Source organism: Osmerus eperlanus, chromosome 20, assembly GCF_963692335.1.
Source record: "Osmerus eperlanus chromosome 20, fOsmEpe2.1, whole genome shotgun sequence".
In the NCBI taxonomy this organism is placed as follows: Eukaryota; Metazoa; Chordata; class Actinopteri; order Osmeriformes; family Osmeridae; genus Osmerus; species Osmerus eperlanus.
In genome coordinates, this window is record NC_085037.1 from 9,070,946 (window position 1) to 9,092,273 (window position 21,328).

A 21,328-nucleotide genomic window follows, 5' to 3' on the forward strand; every position below is an offset into this window, starting at 1 on the left:
GTCTTCTGTTCTATGAAAAAGAAAAAGAATCCTCAAATGTTCTTGTGTGTTGGCCAAACCAGCATTTCTAAGTTTCTCCCTTTTTGAAATCATTTTCAGCTCAGCTGTATGAGAAAAGTATATGGCTCAGAACAGATCTGATGTTTTTGGCAATGGCTAATTTACTCTGTCAGCTGTAAAATACTGCCTAGATTCCCATTTTCAGTGACCCCTGCTGTTCATGAACAAAGAACAGTCGGGTTTAGAGCCTCATTACAGGATTGCTGCAGTCCTTCGGAACAATAACTTTGCAAGCGAATTGGCAGTTTTCTTTGAGTTGGTGTGCAAATGTCTGGCTGCTGGTCAAATTCTAGAGTTTCTAAAAATGAAAGCTCTTTAGTACCATAGAAACATCGTAATTCAACAGTTCTGAAATGTAAGAACAAACATTACTAAATAAATAAATGTATGTCAAAATGAATGACGTTACCAACAAGACAGACATACTCAATATGCCAAAGTGAGAACAATTCTGCAATCCAACGAATAGACTCCACTGCACATAAAATCCCAAAGCACTTCAATGTAAAATATCCTCACGTTTTAGTTGTGGATTTGCAACAGCATTAATGCTGTTCGGTGTACTGGGGTAGGAGTCTGTTCACAACAAAGAGAACACATCTGATCGAACCGGTTAACTTGAAACACTCGTAAAATCCAGACTAATGATCGCATGACAATCCAAACATTTTCCCACCCACATCGACATCACCTTTGAGGTAAGAGATTTATAACACAGCATGACCACCATTGTTCCCACTGAGCAAGTCAGCACTCCACTGGACCACCACTAGGTTATTCTGAGCTACACAGTGTTCAAATTGAGCTGGAAATTGAACTAAAATGCATCAGGAAACCCCATAAAAGTTAGTGACGCCCCATAGCAGAGAGAAATGTGTCCCATGTATATCTCTTGCTATTTGTTTTAGCCGTGCCCTGACCCACCATTCACCTTAGGCACGCCCCAAGGTTAGAAGACGAATAGGAGAACAAGTTCTCTGTGTTTTGATCCGCAGGTGTGTCTCTGTGATAGTAGCTAATAATAATAAATGTTATTTGTATTGCACTCTATATTTAAAGCAATCTCCGAGTGCTACAAAGCATATAGTAATACAAATTAAAAATAATCAAAGTTTAATAATTACAATTTAAAAAAAGATCAAGGTCAATAAATAATTAAAAGCTAAACCTATAAAACACATTTATGAAAAGCTTTTTTTAAAAGATATGCTTTTAGGTTTCCTAATCTGCTCAAGCTGCTCAAGACCAATGAGATACCACTGAAAAATGATGTGATTCATCTATAGCTAAGGAAGATTGATGAAGGCCTTTTTGTTGGTTTTTCGCAACTGAAGGATGAGTTTTGTGTATGAAGGGCATTAACAAGAAGCGAGAAGCAAAGTTGCTTTTACAAATGTCCCAGCCTTCAGAAAATCACTGTTATTAACACTTTCTTCAATGTACAGTATGGACCAACATGAGTCATTAGTGTAGGTGTTGGTATTATAGTTGATGAAGTCATCTGTGCTAGTGAAAAGTGGTATATCTCTCCTAGAACCTCTACTCGTATTCCATAACAATTGTGCATGTGGAGGTCAAACAGCTCTCGAATGCATCGATAGTAGATAGCCAGGAATATAAAACACATTTGAGTATTAAGCTTCAAAAGGGATGGTTTGTTCTGAATCTCCATTCACTTCTTTAAGAGCTAAATGCTTCTCTCTCCCACACACAGATCTCTGAAACTTCTAAGTTCTTTTTGTTGCAGTTACTACTGATAAGTGGAATCTGTGTGTGCCCTCTTCTGGGTTTTGAAATATTTCCCAGAGGTCAGGCAGGGAGGAGTTCTGACAGACATTGAGGCAGAGAGAGATGACTTATGTGCACAGAATGTGCTCCCTCTGCTCTCTGAGCCGGCGAGAGGTGAGAGGCGTTGAGTGAGAGAAGCACAAAACAACAGTGACAAACAAACAGAGACGGAACATGAGAGACATTCTACAGTCTCCCTGGGGGCCTCAAGGCAGGCAGGGACACCACTGCTCTGTGTATGGAGTAGAGAGAGAGAAACAGAAAGGGAGATAGGGAGAGACGGAGATAGAGAGAGAGAGAGATCCTCACCACACAGTGATGAAAGGTTGTAAATTCACAGGCAAACCTCAAAGCTTTTAAAAGAGCCAATGTTAAAGAGGTAAGACCAAAAGAGATATGAATAGATAGGGGCACAGCATATTTAAACAGTGACTAGGAAAGCAGAGAGGAAAGGAGAGAGGGAGGGAGAGAGAGAGAAAGACAGAGAAAGAAAGAGAGAGAGATGGAGGTGGCACTCGACAGAGACAGGAAACCAGAGAATCCCGAGCAGGAAAACAAGATAGAGGACCCTATCAGAGCCGTGGGTAAGAGTATGTGACAGGACACTTTCGGGAAGAGGAGACCACACCCTGACCGCTCTCCCATGGCAGGGGGCCAGCATGTGAGGGCCTGGGAGAACCCGGCCGCCAGCGCTGACTGTGTTGTTGACAGTGACCAGGGTGCTTTGCTGCCATCCCACTGTCCTTTCTGACCTTCACTTGCTCTGTCACTCGACGCCATCACGAGGCTTCCACAAAGCCAGGGCTTCAGCATTCAGGAATCCTAAAACTTGATAAGCACTAACATACAAAATAAATATTTTGTATTGGAGTAAAAAAATGACATTCATGGATTTTTTTTATCTGCTCCACAACAGTACTCGGACATGGAGAGAATGAGATTTTAACATTTTACATCAGGACAGCCTATTTTGTTCTCATGGCTCACAAACAGCTGGTCTCTCTTGCTAATGCTTGAATGCCAATTACACACAGACGTCTACCCAGGTTACAAATGCTACAAATGAACACAACAATGTTAGCTAGCCTCCCCACGGCCCTCAACCATTCTTGCTTGTATATCGTTTCCTGCTCCGGCTTGGTGGAGACTGCTGTCTGTGATATCTCCCAATCACTTTCATAATATTTCAGTGTTATTTCCACTGTTATTGCCACAGTGACAGCAGCTTTAACTCAGTCACAGGGCAGGAGGATATGAAATATAATTTTCTTGCCTGTGCGGCGAGCCGAGTGCACCTCAAGAGTGGCCTGGTTGTGAGCCAGCGTGTGTCTCGTTGTTTTGTTGACTTCGTCCAACAACAGACTCCGACCAGCTGGCCACCGTTCTAAACCGACGCAACCGTCTTCCAAGTCCAGCTCTTCTCGCCGTGTGAATCCCAGCGTTAAAGTTAACCATGCAGTCCCCATTCATTTCAACCTTTGCATAGTGATATAAGGAACAGCACAGCATCCTGTCTGCTGTAGGCTGGCTCTAAGGAAAACCAGTGTAAATATAAACCCGTCTAACCACAAGACTGTTGAAAACTGGAGTCCCAAACACTCGCTCATGAGGGGTGTCTGCTTTGTGCACCGACTAGGTTTCTCCTCTTACGTTTCCAAAGCCATGGATCCCTGTAGTGTCTGCAGAATGTTCACTTGTCGTTGTTAGTTGTCTGGACTTTTACTGAAATTTACTGCGGTGATAAAGACTTTTACTGTTGTTCCTCATCGCTCGGTTAAGTTTACCTATGTTAGGGCGCTGGTGGAGTGAGTAAATAAGAGACTAGTCTTCTCCTCACAGAGCTACTGTCCTGGAGAGGCCCCTGGAGAGGTCAAACGGCTAAGTGTCTGCCAGCCTAATTTATGACAATCACTTTGAAAACACAGGGGAGTGTTGTGGCACCAGCACACTTTGGGGCCACAGCTGTTTTAACTGTCACGGCCATAAAGATCTTATGGGAGGAGAGAGAGAGAAATAGAATGAGGGAAGAAGAACAATAGTGGTGTCGGGGAGTGGACGGGAATATGAGAGATAATGGAATGTGGGAGTGAAGGGTGGAGGTTCACAAAGTTGAGAGACAGAGTTAAGTCAGACAGGGTCTACACCTGTGTCTCTCCAGCACCCTACTAAACACCAGGCCTTTTGTTAAGAACATCTGCAGATCTACATCTCTCTATTGTGTTCCCTTTCCGGTCATGGACTGAGACAGAAATGGCATGATTATATATGGTTAACTTTGCTACATTACTATTGACTGTTCATTGGTGCAACTACCAACTCATCGTTATTTCCATTGTAATAACATAGAAAAAGGGTTTGCTTCAAGCTTTTAAAAAAATTATTCAACTGGAGAAAGGGACACTGTTCTCATTTTCCAAAAATATCTTTTTTTATTGAACGAGAATTTCACATTAATCATATCAAACAGGTCTTTATATAATCTTCTTCTATATATACATATAATACACTTTACTTACACATGTACACAGTAAGGTAACGCATATTCTGATAACAGTAGGGTTGACTCCATGTTGGTCATGTGTCGTGTCCGTCATTCAAGCCTCCCTAGAAAATCATGTTGTTCTTGGCAGCCATCACTGGGGTCGTGTCTTGTCCATTGAGTACACACATTAATGTGCTGTGTCTGGGTTTGTATTATCAACAATAACAGTAACAAAACCACTCCCGCACTTTTGTCTGAAAAACTAATTGTGATACTGATTTAACAAAAAAACGGAACTGAATTGAACGTGTACTTTTCAATAGAAATTGAATTTTGTTTTGCACTCTTGACTGACAATAGCATCGTTTCGGTTAAACAATAGGAAGGGCTGCGGGGAGAAGAGTCCAATCATAGCTGTAAATGCTGGTGGATGTAAACGCTACAGGGACACAACTAGCAGAGGAGGCCAGCCTATCGGTACTACACACAACATCTCAGTGTTCACTTTTGGCAGATTAACATTGTGTCTGAATCCTTCCACACTCACTCTTTCTCTGTCTCACTCATGGAAAAACACACACTCTTCCTTCCACACAGTTTCTCACCCTGAGAAACAGCATCTGCCTCCTTCCCCTCTACAGTAAACATATCATTGCGTTCAACATACAATATCATATACAGTAAAATATCAGCACATATAAATAATTTTTCACAGAATGTACATAACACCTGTCGATTCTATGTAGTGTGAATCCCTGTGTTGTACTATGGGGCTTGTATTATGATGGTCTGTGTGTGTCAGAGTCTGTACAAAGTAATAAGTAGTGTGTTGTTTTCTATTGTGCTGTATAGTGCTACTGTACAATAGCACATGGTCGAGTCTGCAAAGGAGCAGCTGTGGTAAGTACAGCCCCTGCTTTTGTCGATGCTACATTGAGAAAAGAATCACTTGGACATTGATGTCACTCAATACCAATACAATAACAACAATACAACAAACAGTACACAATACTGTAGGGTGGAATAGTATACACTGGAAAGATGACCGCTATGATCTTTGGCTCAATAGTTTAGAGAAAACTTTTGAATAAATGCAGTTTTTTTTTACAAGTTTATATCTTCATAACATAAAAATCCAAAGAGAAAGTTGTTTTTCTTGATTGTTCTTCGTCTGTTCCAGTTTGTGTTCCCCTTCTATATTAGCATTTATATAAAAAGAAAAGTCACATATGGAGGAGAGCACAAAAAATACTACAATTAAAGAGAAATAATTTTCTCTGAAAAAAAAAAAAGACGAAGAAACTGACATCTTTTGGAAAGAGTGAGAAGGCTAAGTGCCTCCTTGGTTACCTCCAACCATTGTCTCACTCCTTACACGTGGTGCACGAGTGTTCATCCATACTTTACAAGTGTAAAAACTCTTCCAATGGCCAGCACTGGGCTTATAGTACTGTCTGTGTCTGAGGTGCCTCACAGGCCACCTTCAGTGTCCCTGAAAGTCCAAGGTATTTGTAGTTCTTTTTGTAGTCTCTTATTGCAGAAACATCAATAATAAGAGTGGGAGCATCAGTGAAATGGTTGTGAGGGACGATGATGTCACGGCGGAGTTTGTCCGCACACTTTTCTGGACCTCAGGCAGGATCACCACTGGGTCATCTGTGGGAAGAGTAGAAGAATCAGTAAACATGAGTTGACTACAAATGATCTCATTATCTAAACACTAGTGCCCTGAATTAGAAAATGCCAGCTACAACATTCAGATAAAACACTTCCTGGTTTCTTACTGTACCTGCTGGAAGTCTGTTGGAGGGAGTGTGGGCTCCACCTCCACCCCCAGCTCCTCCTTTAGCCACTCTGGCCTCCTGAGAGCCTGGAGGAACAAACACAACACACAATCAAACCAAGTCCCCGATGTCCAACCAGCAGGCTCAAACATGACCATACTCAAAAAGCTGCAATCCTCCATCCGACCACTAGAGCGACACACTCACCGTCGGCAGCGACGACGTCCACCCTGAGCCTGAGGCACTCCTGTCCGTGGTGGTGCAGGGGTTTGGCTGCAGGGGGAGAGAGGAAGAAACACCAGCGTTAATTAGAGGCTGGCTAATGCACTTATCCTCCTCTGTCCTTCTAATCCACCTCCACACACACACACACTTCCACATAGGCATGGACAGACGGGCGTGGGCCAAAGCCCCAGCCATCTGTGAACAGCGCTGACCTATAACCTCTGTTTATCTAATTAGAGCCATCATCGGAGGTCAAGGCGTTGGGCCAGAGTTGACCCACTTGGCATGTGACCAAGATCTGTTGCACAATAGCACACATAAGCATGCCATCGGCGTTTAACATAGCTGTTCAAAAAGGTCAACTAGCTTATCTCAGGCTTTGCCAAAGTTTCTAAGATTGTGTATTAGACACTGATAACAGACACAGATCCTTCAGCCCAAACCTCTTACAAACTACCTGTGTGACCCTTTTAAACTTGTGAGAGGAGACACTTACAGATATAGTAATAGCTCTCTCCCTGGCGGAACTCCTTGCCCAGGGTGAAAGGCGTGAAGCGCTGGAACTTCTCAGAGAACTTCTCGGGGGCGTGGGGGGCGAAGGGGTGTCCGCATTCCCAGCGCATCTGGTCATAGGACTCTGGGCGGCAGGCTGCGTAGTCCTCCTTCTCCACCATGTACAGGACGTAGCGCTCGGCATCCTGGGAGGGCACCTCCCCCAGCGGGTAGTGAGGGCAGACGATGTCCAGGTAGTCGTTGAGGCGCACCTCCACGGCGTAGTCATCCAACTGGAACCTGGGGAGAGAGGAGGACGGGGCGTCAGTAAACCAGCGCGGGATTGATAAGCACGTCAGCTGTAGCCGGCGATAAATATCCATCTGATCTGTGATTAAGTATCGACCGGGGAGGGGGAGTGCCTGCGCCCGGATACGACAGGGAAATCAGAGAGGAGCTGGAGAAACCTGTGGGGGGAGGGAGAGAGAAAAAGGAAGAGAGAGAGAGAGACAAAGAAAGAGAAACACAGAGGTGGGACGAGGGAGAGTCAGGGAGAGGGGAAACCGCTTTTGAGCTTCTGGGAGAAAACAATACGAGAAAAAGCGATCCGAGCGGGGGGCGTGGGTATAAATATGGATGAGAGTGGGCCGGCTGGAGTTAGCTGGCGGGTGCGCCGGGCTGCTGAGAGTTGCTGCTGCTAGGAGAGCGCATTGATCCCGGCTCCACCAGGAACGGAATGATGTTTGCAGAGAAACATTAGCAGTCTGTCAAGACTGCCACACTCAAGAGATGAGTATCGACATCTGCAGCTCTGCACATAGCAGACAGATAGGGAGACAGAGAGACAGGCAGGCAAAGAGGCAACAGGGGCACAAGAAAAGAGACGTGAATCAGAGTGCGAGTCTCTCCAGGGGGTCTTCCACCCCCCCCCCTCCATCCCCCCTCCCTCTCTTTTTCATTAGGACCAGACAGACAGACAGAGAGACACGTCTGGTAAGTGTCTGTCTCCCGCGCACTAACCCTTTCATTACTGAGGGGAGTCTAAAGAGAGTCGAGACAGTCAGACTGGCTGCCCTCTCTTTCTCGTCTCCTCCCTCAGCCCCTCCACCCTTTTTACGACGGCAGTCTCTGTTCTGCCAGGTAGTCACCTCCACTCTCTCTTCTCATACTGCCTCCAATCCCCCTTTCCTTCCTTCTCTTCACTCACTTTCCCACACAGATATGCACCCAACTCCAGGGGGTCGTCAACAGTGTGGTGGTAGTGTGGTCGGGGGGGGGGGGGTCGTCTCTATTTCGGCCTTCCATGACTTGAGCTATTCCTCCGGGTGAGGACTCACTCCTCAGGCCCCGCACATCCATCACCAACCTGGGGGCAGTAGCTGGCCACCGGAGACGCCAGCCCCCACCCCAGGGCTCAGTTACCCAGGCTAGGGTGAGCTATTTACTCCCTCCCTCACCCCCCCCCCCCCCCGCCTCTCGCATCACCAGGGTGCCTGGAGGAGAGGGAAGACCCCACTGTACTAAATGTTTTCACAGCTCACCATCCACAATGTGTGTCTTAGATAGTGTTTTATTGCTTTTGCAAATAATATGTGTGGAACAGTCTTGCCTTTCAGCCATGAATAGCCAGCTAGTGTGTTTGTGTGCGTGTCTGTGTTTGTTTTATCGACCCCCCCATTTACACCACACAGTTCTGTCCGAGATGGCCTTCTGCACAGCCTGTGGGTAGGTATTGACAAACTTGCCAATGAAAGCTCAGCTCCACTAGGAGAGAGGGAACTCCAGCTTCCATCGATGCAACGATTTGGGATCGTTTTCAAGGGGAAGGGGTGCGTGTGTTTGTGACAAGGTCCATATGTGGAACTAACGATCAAAGCGCACCAGCAGCGGCCCCTGTTGCTCGTTACCTAGTGTTGTTGTTTGTTACTGGGGGACCCCCTGGGTTAAAGGACAGACACAGCGGCTCCAAACACTGGGTCCCCTCCCCCACTGACCCCCACCCCCTCTCTGGCACAGCCCCCCCCCCCCCCCCCCCCCTCCACCCTCTCTTCAAGCCTCACTGCTCCCTCTCAATACTGATGGGCAGATTAACTAACAACACTGTGACAAGAGCAGAGCAGAGTGTAACATGGCGGTAAAAAGAACAACTTTTTCTGTCTTCGGTAATGAGAGTACAACAACTTCTATCGAAATGCATTAGATAACAACATGTCCTCGGCCAATGTGGCTGAACAATTGTTATTCAACAGCAGCACAGCAGCTTAGTGCTTATCTACAATTTGCCTGCCACGTTTCGTTTACCAGTCTGGCAGGAGAGTGGCTTTTCTCTCTCCTACTTCCAATTCCAGTTAAATCAATAATGCTACAGTTGTTTGCTTTGCCTGACTGTCAGAGTTGCCCATCTCTAAAAGTAAACACAAAATCACACAAACACTGTCTCTCTCTTTCTATGTAGGTTTGTCACTTGTCCCCTCCCCCCCAACCTCAACCCTGATTATAAGCTGGTGGTGGTATGGTCCCAATGTGTTCATCAAAAGGGAGTAGGAGGGGGTGCAATTAAAACACAAAAAGAGGCATTAAAGTCACCCTGGAGGGGGGCAATTATGTACCCCCCCTTCCCCCCACCCCTCAGGCTGGGAGTTAGGGGAAGGAGGGACAGTGGGAGGGAGGGGGGGGGTCAGAGGGCTTAAAGCTGGGAAGGGCTTTGATGACAGTGTGATACAGTTGCCTGGTCACTGCCTGCATTTTATACGGTGTCACTATTCACACACTGACTTGATGGAACACCTCGCTCATCAGAAGGAGCCGGGCTGAATGCACAGTCTGGTTATCACTTTAATAGGCAAACAGTTTAATTATCCTGGTGGGTCTTTTTAAGTGTTGTCTGTCTTAATTAGGACATCATCAGACTCCATGATCCAATTTGAATTGGTTTTCAAAGAGTGCATGTGTGAAAAGCTTTCTAACATGTCTCCGATACTTTTGTAGATTCCGCCCTCTTCATTTCCAATCAGACTATCCTCCATCTTACCACTCCCTCTAGTTTACGTTCAGAGTTTGATTAATACCCTCTGGTTTTTCAGGGATGCAGTGTCTGGTGACGCACGGAGGCCAAGCAGAAATAAATCCAGGGAGGGGCCCTACATTCTCTACTTAGAGATGATTTGTGGAACTATGGCAGATATGCAACAGCGAGTGTGGTCGGTGTGTCTGTCAGCTGTGAGGATCCCGTGTGGATGTGTACGTGTTGATAAGAGCGGATAATGGTCGGTGGCGATTGCAGCCAGTGAGTGAATGCCAAGCAGCTGGGTATACGTGTCTGTGTGTGCGAAAAGGGGTTTCTCCTGCTCTCCCCTCAGAGTGAAGTCCTGATTTATTAAAGCCTCTTCAGGGGCAGGAGCCTAATCTCTCTTCTTTAATCTCACTGGCCAGCGTTTTGCTTTCTTCTTCACCTCTACCCCCTCCTTCCATCCATCTATCCCCTCTCATGTCTGCACTCTATCGCTCTGTGGAATGCGGGACCACTGAAGGGAGGAGGGCTCGCTGGGGATCAAAGGTCGGCCAATCGAAGAGTCAGCACTGGAGGCTCTCAGCGCAGTCGACACACGTGCGGCCAGCACGATCAGAGGAATATGCCTCCGTGTTGTTAAATCCCCTGGTAACGGATGTAGTAAAGAGAATCACCCGCAACGGGGGAATCGATTAAGGCTAGTTTAAAAACGCAAGCAAAAACCCTCCCCTGGAGCCCGTTGAGGGTTGCAGGCTAGCTCAACATCTGACCTCAGCGTGCCTGCTACCACATCGCCAGCCAGACACTCTGCAGACACCACTAGACCTCCACTCCTCCGTGATCACTCCAGATGCCCCGTCACTCAGAGGCCAGTGCAATTACACTAACCGGGCTGGGGGGATAGACATTTTTTTCCATCAAGGTTCTAATACCACATTAATTCTCCTAAGAGGTGACCGCTCTGCGCCATGGATGAGTGGATGGGAATGCCGGGGGGGGCGCTTAATCGGCTCGTCCGAGCCTGGATTATGGGGTGGAGCATAGACTGAGCCGGAGTCCATTCAGCAGCACCAGACCCTGCCTAATACCAGGGCTTAGACTGGACACTGCCGGCCAGAGCGGGGCCGCGGGAGTGGGGGGAGAACGAGAGGGGGGCTGGGTGGAGCTCTGGAGCCATTGTCCAGACAGAGAACGGAGGTATTACTGTGGACTTTTGCGCTGCAAAAAGAACGGTACTGGAGTGCGTGTAGGCCTGTGTTTGTGTGTGATTGTGTGTGTGCGCATAGGGCATGTAGGATATGGAAAAGTGAGAGGTGTTACAAAAGAGATCTTTGAAAGCCTTGAAACACAGAGGAGGCGTTCCTGTCTGATTTATCGTCTGGAAAATGAAAACAAGTCCATGACTCTTTGACAACGTGGCCTGTGTGAGATAGATGTTCTGAAACACACTAAGCTGGGCTTGTCCACCTCTCTTTTCTTACCAAACCAAATTCTCCTCACTTCATCCATCCATCCATCCATCTCTCGGGTGTGCCCTCCCTCTCTCTGTCCGTCTTTCATCACTCAATAAGCCCACTGGATCCCTCACTCACTTCGCCCCTCCCCCGTTCGAAAAACCTGCTCAACCTATTGCAAGCAGCTTTGCTGGTATGCCAAATATGTGAATTAGTGACCCACTGTTTGTGGAGGCCAACACAATTTAGCGTGGGTTGGCTGTTGTCATAGAAACAAGTATGGTCCAACTATTAGTCCCCTCCCTTTCAACATAATATTCCAAGGCTGGTTCACTTGTCTGGTTTTTGGAGCCCATTCCGTCATCAATCTCTCTTCTTTTCTCAGTCTGTCAAGTCTGCCTTTGTTTGTCCATCATTGTTCGTTCGGACAGTGTCATTGGCCACATATCTTCACTCCTTTCCTTCACAACAGCAAACAACAGCAAAGCCCAACCATGGTCCAACATCGGCAAAATAATTGGCTTATTTCAGCGTGTACAGGAGGACTGAGATGAATATGTGTGCTCTTTCTAGCTGTCTAACAAAGTCCCCTGAGTCATTTGTACCTCTGTTATGGACAGACCAAAAAGGTCAACACTGACATCACATTCCTCAAGGGAAATATCTGCGCTAGGAAATCGATTTGCTGAATTGATTTCTGTGAGAAACATTGTTTTTCATAGGTTTTTTTTCAATATACACACAAAGCAGGCTTGTATTCTAATGAATTCCTTAGAGAATATATAGACTGTGATCAAGGGTCATCGTTTTTTTATGATTTTGCAACTATACTATTTCTGGTTTACATTTCAGTGCTACACAGAAAGGTCTTTACATGGCTGACCTCTAGGGGGCAATAGACAATTGAGGGAAGGCACCAATGTGCGTGCTATTGCTGCGGGGACAAGTTTACTGTCCCCAGACATTTATGTGACAAACAGGACAAATGCTAGAGACACATTGTCCTTATTCACACAATACAAGCATAATGGCTTACTCTACAAAAGACGATATTCAATCCATGCAGAGCACACATGAATCCACTACAGTTAGTTACAGATACATGGACACACATGCACACAGCTTCACTAATAAGATGATCTGGACATTGATGAAGTAAAGTTCTGTCCATCTCTTCAGGAACGGTGTGATTATTCTGTTTGGTTCCCCAGCCCCCGATTTCTTCCACCACATAGACAGACATTATTTACTGGAGATGCCTTTCATCCTCCATGTTTGGGGTTGAGAAGGTTGTAAAAGAACATGAACAACAATCACAGGACAGCGTGAGGGGGGAGGAGGAGGAGGGAAGAGGAAGAGAGGGAGGAAATCTGGAGGGTAGATAAGGAAGAGGAACGAGAGACAGGGGCAGAAAAACACTCGCAGGGTTGATGAGGGTTCAAATGATCAGAAGCAAATCTTAGGAGAGAATGACACTTGTGAGTCAAGCTGAGGGGAAAGATGGGCCTCATTGAGTCAACAGGTAATGCATCCCTGACAACAACTAAAACTATCCCCCCCTCTCTTAAACCAATTAACCATCATCAATCACTTCTAATCCACTTACTCTCACACGAGGAAGCCACACCGTGTACATTTTCTAATGTGAGGTGAAATTCAATCAATTGCCTACTGCTTTTTTTTCCCCTTTCTCATTTGCGCGTGCGAGTGTGTGAGAACGCTATTGTTTACTGTGGAGACAGGATATGTCGTTTTCCCGGGAAAAGACTTGGTCAGGAAACTAGCAGGCGCGGGGAAACACGCACATGCACACTTTGCTAACACTGCCTCTGAGAAAACCTTCGGCCCGCTTTACTATCTCCCACCACTCTAGTAATCCAACCTTCGTGTCCCAGACAGGAAGAAAACAGGGCAGATTAAAGTCCGGGAATCTGTCGTCTGACCCCGAGACGGGTAACGTCACCGAGGTAAATGCAGATGATTACAGTAACATACAGTCCCACTACCCTGTGCTGCGGCGATTACTGGGTCTGTCACTATAGATTAGCAAGAGTCCACAGTGTGTGTGTGTTCTTTCAGATTCTATTCCACAGACAGATTACGAGACTAGATTATGGTAGTTGAGAGGGGGGAGGGCAAATAGTGAGAGAGAGAAAGAGATCAACAGATTGAGAAAAACACTCAAACTTGTTTGGAAAAAGGGGGGGGGATTAGAGAAAAATGGTCGAAGCTGTATTTTTTTTTGAAAAGGAGCTCAAATTTAGATTGAATGTTGAACAATGTAGAATGCGCTTATTTGTTACCACTTCCAGACAACTAGCCAGCCCTACTTCTCTCCCTTCCGTTTCACACATACACACACCTTTTTTTTTCTCCATTTCATTCCTCTCCTTCACAGAGCAGAGTTCTTAGACAGGCTCTACCACTTTCATTGCCCCATGAGGAAACTCAAGAGGCGAAAAGCCCACAGAGACACACTAATGAAACAGGGGAACAGAACAGGCCTGGATTCACTGCAATACTGGAGAGTAGATGTGGAGGGGGGGGGGCGTCAGGGAGAGGTAAAGCCAGAGAAAGAGGGTGAAGGGCCTGGAGACAAATCGCTATGGGTGCCAAGAACGATATATATAAAAAATTCCACAACTCTGACCATTATTCCCTCCTTCCCCTTGGAAAGGGAGAGTAGGAGGTGAGGAAATAATAGACTGAAAAGGGGCAGCTTGTAAAGTTGAGATAAAAGGTAGCGAGGGAGCGAAGGGGACCCAGTGACGGGGGAATGAATGAGTCTCCCCCAGGCGGACCCAACGCGGTGTGAAGAGGGGGGTGGGGGTGGGGTGCAGCATTCAGAGACCACCAGAGTGTCAGGATGAGTGACAGACTGGTAGAGAACATGCCACTTCATCAGCGCTTACACTCTGACCCCCCCAATCAGTCACACCCGTTACCGTTTTGTTCTGTCAGGGCTCCGTGGCGGGAATTCACCAATTTGTATAGGAGCCGCATCACAAAACCCCCCAAATTGACTGGATAATAGTCTCTAGATCCCTTATAAAAGGTGAAACATAGCAGAAAAATCACACCTTAAGAGGTCAGTAAAGCTATAAAAAACATATTTTTGGTTAAAAATAAATAACCACAGAGCAAAGCAAGCTGGGTGAAAATACACCCCAAAGCCCCTTTGGGATTTAAAGATTAAAATATTAAAAGGATGATTGTACCCCAAAAAATCTCTAAATGAATGTTATTAATAGGAAAGCGTAGGCTATATGCGGACGCAAAATTATGGAGAAGTGGTGTGCATTAAAACTGAACAAGGCTTTTGTCAGAATGTAGACTCAAACAAGACCCAGGAAAGAGTTAACAGGCACACTGAACTTTATGCCACAGAACCAGCTTGAACAGGGAAGCCTGCCAAAGCCAGGGGAGGAAGCTGTGGAGAGAGGGAGAGACAGGTACAGAAAGGAGAAGGGAGGTTCAGTCATGCAGTGTCAGAGAGCAGAGAAGGGAACTGGAGAAAGAGCAAGCTGAATGAATGCATTATTTCCCAACTTTGCGGTTATGGAGTCTATTGGACACGAGCAAAGAGAAAATGTTACAATCAATCAGGGCTGTGTGGCTTGTGTGCAAGCATGGAAGTGTGGGTTAATTTCCGTGCGAGTCCCTCAGTAATTTAGAGCTGGTGCCGGAACACACACTGCCTCCTCTCCCTAAACACAAGCTTGGGCACACTGGCAAGACAGCTTCTAGGAACTAGCCCCGGTGATTAAGCTGCACTTAATCAGATATACGGCTGCACACTGACACAGAGCCCAAAAGACAGAGAGAGAACCACACACCCACACAGGGGTGAGAGAGAGAGAGAGAGAGAGAGAAAGAGAGAAAGAGAGAAAGAGAGAGAGAGAGAGAGAGAGAGAGCATCAACAATGCCAGTGCTGTCAGAAACAGGTATCATTCGTGTTGAAACACAGTGGTGGTTAGCTCACAGCCATGACCTTGGGAGTCAACATGCCTCTAGGCACACACAGTCCAACCAGTGTTGTCTAGAGCATCTGTAATTGACTGGCCCGTGCATGGAGAAGGTATATTTTATATCAGTAACTGAGCTGTGTGTATATATACACTATATATACACTTACATATACACTATATATACACACACACACACGTGTGTGTGTGTGTGTGTGTGTGTGTGTGTGTGTGTGTGTGTGTGTGTGTGTGTGTGTGTGTGTGTGTGTGTGTGTGTGTGTGTGTGTGTGTGTGTGTGTGTGTGTGTGAGAAGGGACAGGTAACCTACAAACAAAATGGAAAAAATAGGTACAACCAGATGTCCATGCTACTGGATCAAGAATGAATGCAGGGGAAAGCAAATTGTGAAAATTGACAACAGCATGAGATCTACTGTCCAGGACCCTTCGTTATTTCAGAGAATGTGGGATTAAGTGCAGCCAGAGGGAAAGATTTAGCTCAGATATTCAGTAAAAATAGCAAGAGCGACGGGGGATTACGCCTTTATTTGCAGAAATGATCATTGTTGTACAGCCTACTTGTGGTTGACGTAACAACGCTTACATTTGTGGGACTTAACTCAGATTTCTTCCTAGGACATGATAACGTAATTTCCGAGGACAATACCTGCAGTGACATTACCAAGCCAACACTTCTCATGGCCTCTGCTATAAAAAGTTGAACACTATTTTTATTGGGTTTTGGTAGTGTGGTGGTTGTGCCCAAGACAAGACAAAGCAGGTGCTTGCGTACAAGTGAGAGCATACTCTTACCAGTATGTGATTGATTGATCGTCTGCCTGTAGCTGTGCATGATTAAGTATGTTTGTGTGTGACTACATTGTGGCGGAACGTCACTCAATGTGTAGGTGCTCGTATTGGCAAGTGTGTTTTAACCTCAAACTCCCACATATGCCAAACTCTTCACCCCACCATCAACCATAACTCTAATTGACGACTCCCCCCCCCCCCCCTCCCACATATACACACACGTATTCTGAATGGCCGCAAACCCCGACAATCTCAGATCCAATTTCTCCTTCCCAAGCTATCCATCTCTCTTCCCAGTGTGACCCACCGGCCAGGTCTTGGGTTAAATCTTCTGTCTCTGTCAAAGGCCATTACCTCTCATCTTACCCCCTGAAATATGAACGGTCGTATGTCAAGTTAAGCCCCTCCCCACCCCATAATGCATGATTTAGTAAACTTACAGTAAACTCCTAATGAATGGAGACACTCAGCGATTGCAACAGATATTTCAACACCAAGATGACTCTTTAAATCAAAAAAGAAATACGACACACTTTACACCCTAGATTTTATCCACTGGACCAATAGACATCAACATTATCTACATATCAAGTTACTGCTTGTTAATATATAAGTGAAATTAACACTTTTTTTTGCTTTTTGTGTTGCTTTTGAAATAAGAAATAACATTAATTATCGGATTCGGATAGGCTACAACGGTCTGAAGAGTGGGGTTGGTTAAATCCACTAGAACCATGGAATCCTGGTGCGGAGTAGGCCATCTTCCCTTAAAATACAATTGGCTTAACCTACTAACTTGCAGCTACAGGTTGTTAACACTTATTCCACGGACACAGGTTGCGCAAGTGTAGTACAGGTAGCAAGACAGACAGACAGACAGACAGGGAAGGCAATACAACCCCTGGGGCAACTCTGACGCCAATGGGATGCATGGTTCGGCCCTGTATTATCATGATAACAGTGGTCAATTGATCTATAAACCACTGTTCAAGCAGTTAGCATTCCTTGATATCCATAAGAATGTGATTGGGCTCATTAACAGTTATGACAGACTACCGCGTTGATTGCAAATCCAATTGAATTTAGGCTACACTTAATTTAAAATGTAGATATAAAAACTTGATAACGCACTAAACAGATATTCAGGGATGATACAAGTTTTTTTTTACAACAATTATTCATCATGCATATCTAAAATGCAAGAAAATAAAATACTGAATAAACAAGATTGCTTACTTTTGGTTGGTGCTATTCCAAAAGACGCTGTGACGCTCTGCTGAGGCAACACCACAGGCACAGAAGCTGGCAACGAAGCATAGTCTCCAGACCAAATCCATTGTGGAGAGGAATGGACGAGCGCAATGAAAAACCAGGTGCTCTTTTAAACAAATAAAACTTAAGAAAGATGTGTGCGTCCGTGCAGGAACAGATTCAAAATGATCGCTATTGCATGCAACGCTTCGCCACAGAAAGAGTTAGATAAAGATAATGAGCCAAAACTATCCGGATAACAAATATCTAGCTTTCAGAGCAGTCCGTAGTGAATGAACAGTAACTTGTGTGGTTGCCAGTTTTGTTAAACGCCTACTAGCTCAAACCACGCCCATTTAGGTGGAGACCCAATGGGATAACAGAAACTGTCTCCCTAGTGATTTTCGCAGATGGAGCCCTCGAGCAATTCATACTCTACTTTAGCCTTGTATCAATATCAATATTCAATATTGGTCTGAATATTGATACAAGGTCTAATAGCACAAAGATTTTCCTAGTAACAAGAAAGATTGTGTGATCATAAACGGTCATATAAGGTCAAATATGGACTGTAGTGCATTTGTTTCCAAAGTCTTAGTATATGGAAAACATCTATGTAGTGAGCATGAATCTCCACCAAAAATGTTAAACACAAGCAGAAAAAATAGCAGTTATAACAACAAAATACTAGCAAATTAGGGCAAGAATACAAAACTAGCAGTGAGACGCTAGCAGCAAACTTGGCAAAGTAAATAACAGTAAATTAGTACAAAAAAAAGATAAAAAATTGGAATGCCTTGGAGTGCCGATGGATATGATGAAGTACATTTAATGTACATAGAACGACTAGAGTAAACATTTAGGTGATCATATGAATGATCAGTGGTCACTGAGATTGTTGCTGGTAGAGATGCTTGATCAGGAACATGTGTTCAGTTGTTGGCTTTCCGGAAACTGAGAGAATTATCCTGACAGTGCTAGTAAACACTGAGTGGATTTTGTCCTAATTTAGCTAGGTGCGTGTGCTTGTGTGTCTTGTGTGTAAGAGGCAGCAGACAGTATTCAGAACCAAGATGGACTACACAGCAAACTCATTGAGATTGAATGGTTGTTGTGAGCAATCCACTGGTAAATAGGTCATACCCCTAAATCCCTCAAATATTAATAAATCACACACTCTCATCCCACTTAATTAATTTTTCAATGTCCCATTCTGTCTCCAGTCTTATTGCCTCAAGTTATTTGCCGTTTGCCTTTGAGTTATTGTCTACTCTCAACTTAAGTGTTTTTCAAAAATGACAGAAAATTTGTTTTACAATTGTGAAACAAAGTAATCCTGATACAGGCACCAGACACTACTGTCCCTGACTCATATTACTGCGTAATCACTGAGCACTAACCTCTTCATTGTGTAATGTCATGTAACGCTCATTTGTAAGCAGTGAGTAAGCCCTTAACTGGAAGCCCTCTCATGACTCGGCTCATTGTAGAATCTGTCCGGATTAAACTCAGAAAACAGAGTGTCACCAGCTATATTTACCAGGAACACCAACACTCACACTACCTGCAGATGGTAGGATTGTGACTCTGATCTACAGGAAGCTAAAGGGGGAAGACTGCACATGATCCATTCCGCACATTAGCTTTGGAACCAAACAAATCTGCCAGATCACGTTTTATTTGCTCTGGCAGATGGGTTGAGCCGCCCTTCTATTCAGGCAGATTTCTCTCTGACCTGAACCTTATCAGGCCAATTGTGGGAGTCAGATGGCTGAGTGGTTAGGGAATCGGGCTAGTAATCAGAAGGTTGCTAGTTCGATTCTCGGCTATGCCAACCAAATTGACGTTGTGTCCTTGGGCAAGGCACTTCACCCTGCTTGCCTCGGGGAAATGTCCCTGTACTTACTGTAAGTCGCTCTGGATAAGAGCATCTGCTAAATGACTAAACGTAAATTCCCAAATGTTATCTGATGTGGGACAATAAGATTCAGAATATGGAGATGAGCCGAATAAGAACAACCCATTACCGTTCAGTGGATGTTCAATTGTCAGACCTCTGTTATTCAAGAGTGGATGCTCTGATGGATTCAGAATTGCCCCTTGAGCTCCATCCTCCTGGAACAAAAGACATTCAGTGTTATCCTGTGATTAACATGTGGAAGTCAATCTCCATTTCTTTGGTGTGGACATTTGTTTGGGGCATACATATGAGTTCCTCACTGTCTGTGTTAGGGCTGCCTCTCATCATGTTCATTCTCATGCTAGTATATCAGACGAGTCAACTCTCCTAAGGGCAAAGAAAGCAAACAAGGGTCAATGATTAGTGGTAGTCATGCTTCATGGCCTGAGAGGGTAAACCTGCCTGACCACATTTGGGAGAAACTTCTTTTGGTGTGTCGTAGCTAGTTCTCAGTTCTGAACAAGCTGTGGTCAATTATGTGGATAGTTGGTTAATGATCTTTGTGCTAGCTTTGTGATCTGTTCTCAGGTAAACCTGTTAAAGACATCATAGCCAAGTCTGTGGGTCTACATGGAGCTCAGCAGGTAAATGTACTGTGCTTCGCACTGGAACACTCAGAAAGGAACCTGGCTATCTAAAAAGAGAAAGGGAGGTGAGAAGGATAAATATGAAGGAGGAACGCAAATGGTGTTACATAACCAAAGCGAAACAGAGAGATGGAGAGACCAAAAAGTGAGGAGGAGTGTTAGAGAGTGAGAGGCTGGGAAAATAGGAAAGAAAGAGGTGCATGTGAAAAGAAGGGAACGAAAACGTTACATTGGTAGCAAGTGAGAGAGAGAGAGAGAGAAATGGAGGAACGGAGGGAGTCCAAATGAAAGACAAGACGGGTGAGAGAAAAGGATAGAAATAGACAGTAAACAGACTGCAGAAAGGAAAGGCCAAGAGAGAGAGACACACAAACAAACATGTACAAAGAAAGACGGTCAAAAAGACCGAAACTACTAAAGTAAGTACCTCTGGCCGACTTGCCTATAGCTACTTCAGTATGTATGAGAGAGAGAGAGTCCTGTGGCAAGAAAGAGGAGGTGGAGGAAAGTAGGTTGTCATGAAAAAGAGCCCACAGCTACTCCAGCCACAAGTCTTTCTTTTTCCCAATGCATGTCCACGGAGAAAAGCACCAGGAGAGAAAAGACCACCCAGAAGTGTTGTTTACCATCTCTTGCTTGTCCCTGACACAACCCAACAACACACTGGAAGTGCTAGGTCCCAACACAAACAACATGCCCGCTGAAACTACAACACCACAGTCCGGCATCGATTACATCATAACTGTGGATTCAGACTGAAGCGTCAAAAGAAAACCCACACTAAAAGCATTACACAATGTAAATAACTTGACCAAAATTACACAAGAGGGCCTGAAAGTGCCCCTAAGAGGAGTGCAGATCCTTGCTGCAGAGGACAGTAGAAAACAAAAACCGAGTTATAATTATGGGATGCTCTGTTTCTTAGAAAGCTGTGAGTGGTTCTGAGCACCTGCTCTCTTAGCTGAGTTGAAGAGAACACAAGTCAACAGAAGGAGACTGAGATAGGACAGGCTGTTCTCTGCCTGCTGTGTCAGGCCCCAGGATGCCACAAACAAGCTCACATTTGCTCATTATTTCTAAAAAAAAAAACATACAAGTGCAAGCCATGACTCTTTTTCCCAAAGACCAGTAGATCTGTCCAATGCACCCAGGCCAAGCTGACAGTGATGGGTTCCTAGAAGCCTTTGGGGCCAAGATTGAGCTTCAGGCTTGTCCAAAGTACTTCCACTGTGGCTGTCATGGCGATGGGGACAGTGAGTGACACCAATGTTAACAAGAGACAATATTTACATTCAGATTTTGTGACGGCCTGTGCTGTTGTTGACTTTATCTGACAAGATGGGGAGGCAATACTCCCAACTCTAAAAGTTGCATCTTGGCAACTTATTGTGCTGACTGAGGACTGTGGGCCTGCATTGATGAATATATAACCAACAGAGTGATAGGCACAGTATAGTTGT

At 45.1% G+C, this 21,328-nt stretch overlaps 1 protein-coding gene across 1 annotated transcript; it reads right to left on the bottom strand.

Moving 5' to 3' along the window:
• Positions 1-4,260: 4,260 nt before the first annotated feature.
• On the bottom strand, positions 4,261-17,602 carry efna1a (ephrin-A1a). Its single transcript, XM_062445678.1, has 5 exons — positions 17,307-17,602; positions 6,836-7,131; positions 6,322-6,387; positions 6,120-6,200; positions 4,261-5,986 (listed from the first exon to the last, which is right to left on the bottom strand). The coding sequence occupies exons 1-5, from the start codon at positions 17,405-17,407 to the stop codon at positions 5,862-5,864; spliced, it is 669 nt and encodes a 222-aa protein (XP_062301662.1). The 5' UTR covers positions 17,408-17,602; the 3' UTR covers positions 4,261-5,861.
• Between the last annotated feature and the right edge of the window lie 3,726 nt (positions 17,603-21,328).